Source organism: Pteropus alecto, unplaced genomic scaffold, assembly GCF_000325575.1.
Source record: "Pteropus alecto unplaced genomic scaffold, ASM32557v1 scaffold78, whole genome shotgun sequence".
Lineage (NCBI taxonomy): Eukaryota > Metazoa > Chordata > Mammalia > Chiroptera > Pteropodidae > Pteropus > Pteropus alecto.
Genome location: NW_006443124.1, coordinates 13,656,452 through 13,669,770, shown reverse-complemented (window position 1 = coordinate 13,669,770; position 13,319 = coordinate 13,656,452). Strand labels below are relative to the sequence as shown.

General features: G+C 42.5%; 1 protein-coding gene across 10 annotated transcripts in view; it reads left to right on the top strand.

Moving 5' to 3' along the window:
• The window catches only part of TRRAP (transformation/transcription domain associated protein), a 114,653-nt gene that overhangs the window by 60,246 nt on the left and 41,088 nt on the right, over positions 1-13,319 (top strand). For all 10 annotated transcript variants that reach the window (XM_025040703.1, XM_025040704.1, XM_025040707.1 and 7 more), the window contains exons 35-46: positions 262-426; positions 514-695; positions 916-1,114; positions 1,585-1,713; positions 4,837-5,103; positions 6,380-6,586; positions 7,389-7,547; positions 7,643-7,777; positions 9,112-9,222; positions 10,151-10,297; positions 12,044-12,257; positions 12,823-12,948. In XM_025040703.1, the coding sequence (XP_024896471.1) occupies positions 262-426; positions 514-695; positions 916-1,114; positions 1,585-1,713; positions 4,837-5,103; positions 6,380-6,586; positions 7,389-7,547; positions 7,643-7,777; positions 9,112-9,222; positions 10,151-10,297; positions 12,044-12,257; positions 12,823-12,948 (2,041 nt within the window). The remainder of the gene's footprint in view (positions 1-261; positions 427-513; positions 696-915; positions 1,115-1,584; positions 1,714-4,836; positions 5,104-6,379; positions 6,587-7,388; positions 7,548-7,642; positions 7,778-9,111; positions 9,223-10,150; positions 10,298-12,043; positions 12,258-12,822; positions 12,949-13,319) is intronic.

Below are 13,319 nucleotides of genomic sequence, written 5' to 3'. Positions count from 1 at the left end.
TTGTGTATATGAAGAGTTCAGCTTCAGGAATCTCTCTCTGTAAAATTTTGGTAGTGGTAACGAATGAACTGCTAGGACTATCAAAAGCTTAGAAAGTGTGATTACTGTTAAAAAAGCATTTTTAAAAAGGGTGCTTACAGTGTTTTATTTTTTCTGGCCTGCCTAAAGAGATTTAGAAAGAATCTTAGAGTTTATTTTGCATCTGAACGTTTTGTGATTTTTTTTTTTTTTTAAGCTAAAAACAGCTTGTTTTGTTTTTAGAGTTTTTTAAAACACAAAGATGCCAGACCTCTGCGAGACGTGCTGGCAGCTAACCCCAACAGGTTCATCACCTTGCTGCTGCCTGGTGGCGCCCAGACTGCGGTGCGCCCCGGCTCGCCCAGTGCCAGCACAATGCGCCTGGACCTTCAGTTTCAGGCCATCAAGGTAGCGTCTCTTCATTAGACACCAGAAATCTTAAAAGTTTAGTCAAGACAGAACCTGCCAGTTCCCTAATTGTCTCTTCTTTGACAGATCATAAGTATCATAGTTAAAAATAATGACTCCTGGCTGGCCAATCAGCATTCTCTGGTGAGCCAGTTGAGACGCGTGTGGGTCAGTGAAACCTTTCAAGAAAGACACCGGAAGGAGAACATGGCTGCCACAAACTGGAAGGAGCCCAAGCTGCTGGCCTACTGTCTGCTGAATTATTGCAAGTGGGTACATTTGTCATGCTTCACATCAAGTGACTTGTTCTGTCCAATAAGCTAAACTGGAGCCTCTTTCCTAATTTGTGTATAGCTGTGGTTCGTTGGATGTGTGTAGTCAGAATGTCGTAGAGTGGGTTATAACATAGCTGTTTAAAAGACGAGTCAGAGATAATACATAGTTATGAAACTTGCCAGAATTTAATCTATGTTCTGTTTGACCCTTCAGAAGGAATTATGGAGATATAGAATTGCTGTTCCAGCTGCTCCGAGCTTTTACTGGTCGTTTTCTGTGCAACATGACGTTCTTAAAAGAATATATGGAGGAAGAGATTCCTAAAAACTATAGCATTGCTCAAAAACGTGCCCTATTTTTTCACTTTGTGGACTTCAGTGACCCTAACTTCGGAGATGAACTGAAAGCCAAGGTGAGTCCCACTGTTAGGCAGTAGAAGCCACAGGTGTTTGAGCTAATTGTCTAAGGAACCAGGGACACTTTTTATCTTCTGCTGTGTCTGTTTTGATGCTTAAATATAGCCTGGACCATTTATGAGGAAAATGTCATTGTTGGGAAACATGAGGCAGATCCAGCAGTGAACCAGTGTTGAAAAGTAGTTTGTTAGTTTCCCTGTTTTTAGAAAATGACTTGTTTGAGATGAGAAGAGTAAACCAGGCTGACATCTGTTTTCCCCAGGTTTTTAACTTACTTTTCATGTTGACTATTTGAATATAAATGAAGATCGTCAGTTGCATAGATAGAGTTCTTAGATAGAACTTGATAGAGTTCTGACTTTATGGGTTTCAGTAGGACCAAACTGGTGGGTCTGCCCACCTTATTAAAGAAATAAAGAGCATGACTTTGTTTTCCTTCTCTATCATTCTAAAATTTTTTTTGTAGGTTCTGCAGCATATCTTGAATCCTGCTTTCTTATACAGCTTTGAGAAGGGGGAAGGAGAGCAACTCTTAGGACCTCCCAATCCAGAAGGCGATAACCCAGAAAGCATCACCAGTGTGTTTATAACCAAGGTGGCTAACTAACAATGCATTGGCATGAAAAGTAACTTGGCAGATGAGTGTGTGTGAGTGAGATGGGTTCATTGAAATAAGCTTAATTCCCAAGGGTTTTATTTTTCGTGATTGCATTAGTCTGTAGCAGAACATTATACACAGTCCCCTTTATCCTTGGGGGTATACGTTCCAAGAGCCCCCAGTAAATGCCTGAGACCGTGGATAGTACCGAAGTCTATATATTCTATTATTTCCTATACATACTCACCCATGATGTTTAATTTATAAATTAGACACAGTAAGAGATTAGCAATGATAATAAAATAGAACGGTTATAACAATGTGCTGTAATAAAAGTTATGTGAATGTGGTTTCTCTCCAGTTATTTTTATATTTTTCAGTCTAAACCTATTCCTGAATCTGTGTGACCACCTTTCCTTACTTGCAGTTAATGGCTTGGTGTCATTCATTTCACAGAATCCCTTGCTGAAGTCTTTGTATAGGTTCAGTGCTTTCTGGCACAATATGTTGCCAGCGATTGGAACACATTTTCTACTCATGTCTTCCATCCACAAATTTAATGTCTTATCCATCTTAACTAAGCTCTTATCACGTACTATGGCTAACTTTTGCATGAGGTACAATGGCAAAACTAGCTCGAGTTTCCTTTTTTATTTTCACAATTTTACAGATACAAGATTCTTTCTTATTGTAGATCTTAGCAACCTAAGCATGGCATAGTTTTCCTTGTTAAGTCTATAATTTTTACTTTTTCACTTAAAGCACATTATGGCTACTTTTTGGCATATCTGAATTACCAGCATCACTACTCTTTGAGGTTATTATTAAGTAAAATAAGGGCAACTTGAACAGAAGCATTGTGATACCTCAATAGTGGATCTGATAACTGAGACAGCAGCTCTGTGACTAACTGGCGGGGAGTGTCTTCGGCGTGAAGACGCCTGACAGAGGGATGGTCCATGTCCTGGGTAGGATGGAGCGGGGTAGTGAGAGATTTCATCGTGCTACCCAGAGTGGCACACAATTTAAAATTTATGCTTTTTTTCTGGAGTTTTTTATTTAATATTTTCAGAATGTAGTGGGCTGTGGGTAACTGAAACCATAGAAAGTGAAATCATGGATGGGGACAAGGGGTGGACACTACTATATTATAATTTTTATTAGTGAAATTTTTTATTTTTATTTATTATTATTTATGCCTACAGCACCTAGTTTTCCTAGGTGGTCTCCCACCCAAGTACTAGCCAGGCCTGACTCTGCTTAGCTTCCGAGATCAGACATCAGGCTTGTTCACGGTGGCATGGCTGTAGACCATGGACCGTGACTTCACTGGGACGACACTACTATATTATAATTTTTATTAGTGAAATTTTTTATTTTTATTTATTATTATTTATGCCTACAGCACCTAGTTTTCCTAGGTGGTCTCCCACCCAAGTACTAGCCAGGCCTGACTCTGCTTAGCTTCCGAGATCAGACATCAGGCTTGTTCACGGTGGCATGGCTGTAGACCATGGACCGTGACTCCACTGGGACACAAAACCCAGGACCTCCTGCGTGTAAAGCAGACGTGCTAACCGCTACACTATGGAACCACATCCTATTAGTGAACTTTTTAAGGCACCCTCACTTTGGAATGAATTAACTTTTCTACATTAATAGATTCCAGTGAGAAACAATATAGCTCAATGAAAATTCAGATATTAAAGTTATTTTGTAAAAACCCTATAGCTGGTCAGTAGAGTTTTAATATGTATTTTCATCTTTAGCTTTGCAAAGGAGTCTACTAAAAAGCCAGGGAGACTGTTAGACTGGATACAGTTGTTGGAGTTAGACTGGATACAGTTGTCTCTATGATCCTTCGTTGCCAGCTTAATAAACAACTTTGTAGCAGTATGATGTCTGAAATTAGCTTAAGTTTTAAGGTCTCTGCATCTTTTACAGTATCACTTCCGTGAGCCGTAAAGGGGTGTTTTGGAATTGTTTCTTTGACAAGTGCCTGCTCTGTGTTTCTAAGCAGGCCTTGGCTATGCTCTGCAGGTTAGGCTGTTGAACTTAACAGGCAGGTGTTGCGTTTGCCTTGAGGTTGTTAGAGTGTTCTGTATATACGTCGTTTGTTGGAGTGCTGTGAGCGTTTCATTTTCCACATCTGTAGTTTACCACATATACAATACGCTCTTCAGAAGGACACGGTTTTCTCACCTGTTCTGTCACCTGTTCCGTCTTGGAGTTCAGGCAGAAGGGACTATTGTTTCTATCAGCAGGTTACTGGTCCTTACTTAATTTGTGCCCTTCCTGCAGTTTTGACCCCACCCTCATCTTCCAAGGGAATGAGAGCTGAGCCCAAGGAATTATTTTTGGTCCACATACTGACTCTGCACAAGTGAGGAGTTGGGACTTTGAACGTTGAATGAGGATAAATGGCATTGGGCAGGGTGGAGCCCGAGAAGGAGCCGCAGTGAAGAGCAAATCCAGGGGATAGAGGATATAGGATGAAAACACAGTTGTGGGAGATTTTGTTGTTTTGGATCTTTCTGGTAGACAGTAGTTAGAATACTCAGTTGAATGATGGTCAGTATACTTGATTCAATAGAGACATGTAGAATAGTCTTCAAAGAGTGAACATATTTTCTTATATCCATGAAACAAAAATCGATCAAATACTTGATTACATAGAAAAGCATAACAATTTTTTAAAAATAGAGATTTTCTTCTAGGTAACATTTTCTGATTACAACATGAAAAACAAGGACTAGGTAATTAATAATTGACCGGGAAAAACATCTCAACTACTTAGAAATTAAGAAACTAAGTTCTAAATCACCTTACATCAATCAGGGAGTCCTCCTTTTCCACCTTAAACCACTTTACCCTCTGCATTCTGACCGTAAGCCTGCTTTTTGTTTGCAGTGTTGAAATAAATTCAGCAAGTTTCTGATCCATATGTATTAGAGGGAAGTTGGTGTGACAATGGTTTCTTTACTGTAAAACTTTATATAACTTTACATATATATAGTGTGCATGTGTATGTGTGTGTGTGAGGTTTAAATTTGTATGACCCTTAGTGGGTGACACAGTTCAAAACAAGAAATGAATTCTTTCAGCTCGTCTCTCCTCCAGGTCCTCGACCCAGAGAAGCAGGCGGACATGCTGGACTCCCTGAGGATTTACCTTCTGCAGTGTGCTACGCTGCTGGTGGAGCATGCCCCCCACCACATCCACGACAACAACAAGAACCGCAACAGCAAGCTGCGCCGACTGATGACCTTTGCGTGGCCCTGCCTGCTCTCCAAGGCCTGCGTAGACCCAGCTTGCAAATACAGCGGACACTTACTTCTGGCGCACATCATTGCCAAGTTTGCAATACATAAGAAAATTGTCCTTCAGGTACTTTTCCAGGCTCCGTCTGGTCCTCCTGACATTCACACATGTACACATTGCTCCCGTACCATCGCCGCCTCTCGTTCTCTGCTGTCCTTGTGCTTGTCTGCCAGCTCGTAAATACTATGAAAGCTCACACAATCGATCATGCTTCTTTTCCTGCCCAGTTACTGCTCTGCTCTCGTTTCTCTGCAGCCTTGCTCTGAGAACAATAAAATGTCTATCTCCTTTGTCCACCTCATGCTCCTCTACTCACGGCATTCTGGCTTCCAGTTCTCCATTTCATCAAAAATGTTTTGGTCAAGGGCCCCAGCCCTTTCCTTAGCTAGAGAAAGTGGGAACCCTCATCTATAAATCCTTTGCCATATTGGTGATCTTGAGCACGTCCTCCCCAGCTCCCTCAGCGGTTTAGGCTTTGGTGTCAGGCAGCCCTGGGTTAGAGTTTTGTGACCCTGAGTGGGTTGGTTACCGTGTCTGTAAGAATTCAATGTAGTAATACACTTGAGTGCTCAGCCTGTCTGTCCCATTAAGCATTTCGTAAGTAATCACTGTTGTCCTATTCTGTGACTCACTCTTTGTTTCCCTCTGAGCACTCTGTCTCATGGATCTCATGGACATCTGTGGTGTTAAGACCTAGGTCCCTTAATAAAGCCTGTGGCCTCTCACAGACACTTGAGATGTAAATACAGTCTCTGTGGTTGGCACTATTCTCTCCCAGTCAGCCCAGTTGGAGACGCGAGGGCCACCTGTGACACCCTCTTGTTCTCCCCAGCGCCCAGGCATGGGCAGGTCCTATTGATTTCCAACACCTTTCCTATCCCTCCACCCTCAGTAGCAATCGGATTGTCTTTGTGTTGCCTTGAACTTACTTACATCAGGACTTCACTGCTCACTCTAACTCTTGCAAGACTGCCTCTGATTGGGCCCTTTTCATTCCACTTTCTATACTGTGGCCAGAGTGAAATGATCTGTAGACCTCGACCGACTTTCCACGAGTTATGCTGGGCATAATTCTGCAAGGAGCTCGGTCTCATTTGTCTCAGTGTACTCTACCCTAGCCTGGCATGGGCATGTCATAGGTGGTCAGTAAATATTAGAATGAATGTATTCATTCATCAAAACTTAATGGAGAAAGCAGCTATGTTGTTTACCAGTAAGAGAGCCCTGAGGAATTTTTTAAGAATTATTTTGCAAGAATAGGCCCTGGTTCTAAGTGATTGTTTTTATCTTGTTTTCAAAGCCTTCATTCTCACTTTAGGTAAGAATTTCTCTCCTGTTTTAGGTTTTTCACAGCCTTCTCAAGGCCCATGCAATGGAAGCTCGAGCAATTGTCAGACAAGCGATGGCCATTTTGACTCCGGCAGTGCCAGCCCGAATGGAGGATGGGCACCAGATGCTGACTCACTGGACACGAAAGATCATTGTGGAGGAGGGGCATACGGTCCCTCAGCTCGTTCATATTTTGCATTTGATAGTGCAGCATTTTAAGGTACATAGAGAGTAATGTAGGTTGATGTGTAATGCATTTTCAGCCATTTGATTTGAACTTTTGCTTATTTTTCATTTTCTGCAATAACAGATGGTGGGTTATTCATCTTTTAGTAAAAGTATTTCTGTTTCATTGATTAATATGCATATATGTGTGTGGCTTTATCAACGTGAGAATGTCGTAATTTAGAGAATGTGTCAGGTGGATGCTACTTTCTGTCTAGGCTTCATTTTTCTTGTAAGTACTAAGTTAACAGTGAATACAGGTGAATTACTTTGGGAAGACTCATCATAAACTCTGATTTTTGGTAACTTGGCTTAAAAAGTTGTTCTTGTTGCTGGCACCTCCTCTCAATAGCCAGAGTGCCCACTTTGTTAGATTTGTTCATTTGTAGATATTTTTTGTAGATTTTGGGTAGAGGAGAAGGGAACTCTAATGGTTTGGAGTTGAAAGTTTTTACAGCCAGTTCTTTTAGATGTGGGAGTCTGCTTCTCAGCATGGCTAGACTGTTATGACAAGTCTGATGCATGTGACTAAAGAGAATTCAGTATTTCAGCATTTTTTAAAGATAGTGCTAAAAGGCTGAAATATACTGTAATGGGACTCAACCAGGGATAGGAAAGTGATAAACACACACACACATATACGTATAGTAATGAGAATTTCCTCATTAAAGTTGTGGTTCAGAATTCTTGAGCAGGAGGTTGGCTCGTGAGTATGCTGGGAATGAGATGGGTGGTTTGTGTATGTGCTGGGATCACAATGCAGAGTCTCGGCCTTGACAGAAGCCCTGTGCCCACAGGTGTACTACCCAGTGCGGCACCACTTGGTGCAGCACATGGTCAGCGCCATGCAGAGGTTGGGCTTCACACCCAGCGTCACTATCGAGCAGAGAAGGCTGGCTGTGGACCTGTCAGAAGTTGTCATCAAGTGGGAACTGCAGAGGATCAAGGACCAACAGGTAGAGATGTTAGCCCTCTGGTGTCTGCCTCGACTGTATTCCCCTTTGCTTCATAGCAGAAATCAGTAAAGTCAAATATGTGTGTGTTTTTTAAGCCGGATTCAGATATGGACCCAAATTCAAGTGGAGAAGGGGTCAACTCCGTCTCATCTTCCATTAAGAGAGGCCTGTCGGTGGATTCAGCACAGGAAGTGAAACGCTTCAGGACGGCCACGGGAGCCATCAGTGCAGTAAGAGCACGTGCACACGCCATATGTGCTTCCTTTTACAGACTCTACGCTTCCTTTTGGGAGTTCATTCACTTACTCAGCAAACTTAGAATGTGGGCACACAGCTGGGAAAGGCTGTGCTCAACAGAGAGAAACCGAATGACATGTTACTCACCCAAGGTGTTTCCCAGGTTACCAGACACGTTTTTTTTGTACCCGCTTAATACCATTAGAGTTCTGGTGATGATGGTTAATTACTTGCAGAAAGGCATTAAGAGAAACTTTGAGGCAAGAAAAGTGATTGAGAATGTGCCCATGTCTGTTTAGTTTTTAAAAAGACAATGTATATTATTTGTTGGGAGGGTAGCCACCAAGAGAGCCCTGGGGGTGCTCACCCACCTTGCCCCTTGCTGAGGTGACAGCTTTGCAACTGTCTGTCTAGGGTTAATTTTTCCGCCCCCCTCTATTCCTCCAGAGTATATGGCCCCTGCCTCCACCCTGTGCTCAGATTAGAAACCAGGAACCATCTGCGATCTGTCCCTTTCCTTCTCTCTACACTCCTGGTCAAGTGCAAGTCCTGTCAGCCCAGCCACAAATACCCATGCCCTTCTCTCATCTCTGTCCACACCACCGTGGTACTGCAGGTGCCCCACCATGCCTCTCCCTGAGATTACTGAAACAGCCTCGCTGGGATTACTGAAACAGCCTTCCAGTTCCGCTCACTCCTCCACCTTCATCCCTCTTCATACACTTTCACAAAGTAGATTACCAAAACATTCTTTTCAAACTTTAAGTCATGGGAACCTGGGTGAAGGGTACATGGGACCTCTGAACTGTCTTTGTAATTTCTTGTGAATATTCAAAATAAGAACTTAATAAATTAAGTTAGACTGTCTTTCCCCTTAGCAAGCCCTCCCCTTGACTCTGGCCCCTGAGGCCCGTGTGACCTGGTCTTTCTGATGGTCTTCCTGCCCCTGCCCCTTGCTCATGATACTTAGCTGCACAGGCCTTCCCTCTATCTACTTCAGAAACGCCCAGTTCCATGCTCACTTAGGACCTGTCTCCCGGCTCTGTTTCCTGTCGCTAGTGCAGTTTTCTCTTCTCCCATGGCTGGCTACTGCTCGACCTGAGAGCTACCTCGATGTTATCCTTCAGCTTCCTAGACCACGCTCCCTTCAGTCTCGAGCACATGACCCATTACTTTTCATGGCTACTTTGTTAGTTGTCTTGTGGCTACCATGCCTGCCTCTGGTGTCCCCAGTGCCCAGAACGGTGTCTGTCCCATTAGTGGGCTGCACGCGTCATTGCCATACACGGGAACACATTGTTGAGAAAGTTCTTATCGCCTTTTCTAGGTGTTTGGGAGGAGCCAATCGCTGCCCGGAGCAGATGCCCTTCTTGCCAAGCCCATTGATAAGCAGCACACAGACACCGTGGTGAATTTCCTCATCCGCGTGGCTTGTCAGGTGCGAGTGCCGAGTGTCCTGTGGTCGGGATTCTTCAGAACAAAAACGACAGTCAACTCGAGTGTTTTCTGTGACAGTTTAGTTAAAAAAGAGATAGACAAACCTAGGTCTGACAGCTAGTTCTGTCACTTTCATATCAAGTTCCATTGATTTCACGACATGCTAATATTTCTGAAATGTGCCTGGTTTTATAATTGACATGATTTCTTAAAAATTTTCTTTTAGTGGTGATAAAATTCTGATTAACAGAATCTTGGTGTTGGTGAAACATGGTAGTTCAATAATCTTGGGCAAATTATTTAATGTCCAGGTTACATATCTCATAAAGGTGCTGGGACAGTCGAACACATTTAGTAACTTAAATGCTTTTTATAACTTGCATTTATCATTCATATGAATATGTTTTCATGGATTTATTGAGGATCCATTCTGAAACTTTTCATTTTTATATTTCAAAAAACTTTGTAAATGAAATTTTTGTAAATTTTTTTTTCACTTTGAGAATCTTAAGTTTTTATAACTATTAAACAAAACAGTGTATCTTGCAATACTATTGAACTTTGCAAGCACTGAAAAGACCCTATTAAACTATGTAACCCCTACTTTCTTGCCTGCCGCAGTGTGCCAGCGCAGCCTCAGTGGTCCAGAGGGGAGGAGCACGGGCCCTGCTCTCAGGGGAGCCTCTTGACACTAATCAATCAATCACAAATGATTGCAAATCACCACTGACCCCACTGTAAGATGTAGGGAGGGTCCCATGGGGGAGGACCCCTAAAACAGATGGTTGAGTTGAGTCAGGTGGGAGAAGAGGTGACCATGGAGAGCTGAGATGCAAGGGTGTAGGGCACAGGCAAGAAGCAGTGTCACACGGCAATGACTGTCATTGCCTGTGCAGTGAAGCATGGGCTGAATGTGAGTGAATTTCCAGGTTAACGACAACACCAACACTGCCGGGTCTCCTGGGGAGGTGCTGTCTCGCCGCTGTGTGACCCTCCTAAAGACTGCGTTGCGACCGGACATGTGGTCCAAGTCTGAACTCAAACTGCAGTGGTTTGACAAGCTGCTGATGAGTGTGGTAGGTGTGGGGTCTGGTGGTATTGCTTGGGCTCGGGGCTGGGCTCTAAAACCCAAGCCTTCCATTCCTTGGCCAGTTGTGGCCCCTTGCGCTTCCTCTTCTGGCCACTGTTGACCTTAAAAATAAAACAGCCAGTTATTTTACCAGCAAAATGGGAATAGCAGAGGAATTGCAGGCTAGAGCAAAAAACGTAAGCAAGTCTAGCAAGCAAAGGAGAGGAATGTTACTTTCTGGAGAAAAAGGAAGGACTTTGGGAGGGGTGGTTTTGAACAAAAGTCTGTTGGAGGAATGGAGAAAAGAGAATGCAGGGTGGCAGAGGTTTCTAGTTGGATGAGTTGATGGGCAAGGAAGGAACTTTTCTTTCCTCCTGCTGGAGTAGTAAGTAGGGTGTGTTGTTTTTCTGTTGAGGTCCGTAATTGATAATTTTTCCTGTTGGAGGTCTGTAACTGACAGGAGTGGTACTGCCTGAGGGCTCCCCTTTCTGGCCTTTCGACTCCATTTTAAATGAGGTTTCCTTTTATTATTTTTATACTGCTAATATGGAGAAGGAACTTTCATTTTCTGAAAATGGTTTTTTAAAACCTCAGCTCTCACTCCCAGCCCCAAGTATAGTTGTTTTGGGAAATATAGTAGTCCTCTACTATATTTATATATTATAGTTGTCGCCCTTTGAAGTCTCATTTCTTAAGTGACACTGGCTTGAAATAAACATTTTTAGTTGATTTATGCAACAACCTTTAAAGTAAACTTGAATTTTTAAAGTATATGGACATTGATTATTTGGTGGGGTTTTGCTTTGTTTTATTTCTATAGAAACCTCAATACTGTAATTTTCTGGGGTTGTTGCAAAGATTAACGTTGTTGCTGCAGTTTCTTGAAAGGTTATGAAGGTTACTGTGCTATTAAAACAGCAGGGTCATAGGCCCCTAAGTCTGAGGCTCAGACTTTCCTTCCCACTTCTGGATTGTCTGCAGTCCGTATTTCTCTTTGAAAGGTCAAGTTACTTTCCTGTCACATACAGTCACAGTTGACTTGAGCTCAGCCATAAGTGGAGAGCCCCTGCCAATAAACAGTCTGACATTTTCTTACCACAGCGTGCCATGCTCATAGAGCCTTTCCACCTGTTTCCCGTAGTGAGAGATTTTGCCTCACAGCCCATTGCCTGCATGTAGCATATCGGCAAGGCATGCATGCGCATAAACCACAGGAGCAAAAGTTTTATGGAGCAGTACTTTACGACAAACCACGCACTCTTTTCTATTTTATTATTTGTTTCTTTTCGTGTTTTTTTTTTTTTTTTTTTTTTTTTTTTTTAAATTTCGGCATCTATTAGATTGATTTCATGATATACAGTTTCAAAGATATTTCCTTTTGGAAGAATATTTGTATTTTAACTAAAAAGATGGAGACAAGCAAAATTCATTGCAGTAATTGCCTTTTTAGACCAGATTTTAGTGATTTGCAGAATTTTAACCTTCCTTAATGTTGACTATTAATATTTTAATGCATTTTCAAAGGTTTGATTAAATATTTAAAACAAATTTATTAAAAGAAACATGAAATCTTACTGGTTAAAATATGCTGGTCACATATTTTATATGCACGTGTGCATTCTTTAGTGTTTTTTTACTTCATTTCTAAATACTTAATAACACATAGTATTAAATTTTGTTTGAATTATGTATTTTCTGTAATTCATTGTACTAGAGTATTTCATCAGTGTGTGACCTGTGTTCTCCATTCCAGGAACAACCTAATCAAGTTAACTATGGAAATATTTGCACAGGATTGGAAGTGTTGAGTTTCTTGCTAACTGTTCTCCAGTCTCCAGCCATCCTCAGTAGCTTCAAACCTCTGCAGCGTGGAATTGCTGCCTGTATGACGTGTGGAAACACCAAAGTTTTACGAGCAGTCCATAGCCTTCTCTCACGCCTAATGAGCATCTTCCCAACAGAGCCAAGTATGTGACCTTTTCCATTGGTGCCTGTCTTGTTGAGTGGTTGTGGGCACAAAGCTTATTATTTGAGAGTGTTACTCTATGGAGCATTTTATTATCCCATTTTTATTTGTACTTTCAACTTTTCTTTAAAAAAAAAAAAATTGACATAAAACTGAATGGCAGTAGTCATTGCATTAAAATATTAGTCTGCTTTGGAAATGCACTTCTTCATCTGTTGAACATTACTGTTTTCTTAATGCATTAAAGAGAAGTTAGGTTAAGTTGTTTTGTCAAATGCTGACCAGTTGACAAGATCAAATTTCGGCATACTGTAAATACCATAATTGTATTTAGAGCATGTTCAGGTAAGGCTTGATGACGTAAAAGGTGGTCATTTAGCTCCATAAAATAGGAGGCAGCCCACAGATGAGCACAGTGCATCCTACGCTGGGGGAAAAGTGCCCATGCCAGTTGCCACAGATCCCAAAATAACTAAAGCTGAGTCCCTCGTGAAAGTTAATGTCCCCAGGTCTGGGCAGGCCTGAGAATCCAAACCCTAGAGCCCAGGTTTTTGCTTCTGTTTCAGGCACTTCAAGTGTGGCCTCAAAGTATGAAGAGCTGGAGTGCCTCTATGCGGCTGTCGGGAAGGTCATCTATGAAGGACTGACCAACTATGAGAAGGCCACCAATGCGAATCCCTCCCAGCTCTTTGGTGAGTGTGTGCCTGACTTGGTTCCCCAGCAGTGGTTCAGCTGGGCATTGATTTGTCTGTGCTCCCTGGATGAACTTTCTTTAGAAGGGAAAGACTCAGGATGTTGGGAGGAGCTTTGAGCTGACGTGTTGTCGAGGGTGTTTGTGCGTGGCCTGGTGCATACCAGACCACGGTCCCCTGTGGACTTTGAGGTGAACAAGCCCAGTCTGCCCAACGCCGAGTTCTTCATGCCTCAGGGTTTGGTTGCAAGGGGAACTGCCCCGTGGATCCTGCTGACTCTGTTTTAGACCAAACCCAGAGATGCTGCTGAAGCAGGGTGCTGACATGTAGGTGTACTGCCTTCACAGTGCACTCACCTGCTCGCAAGCTAC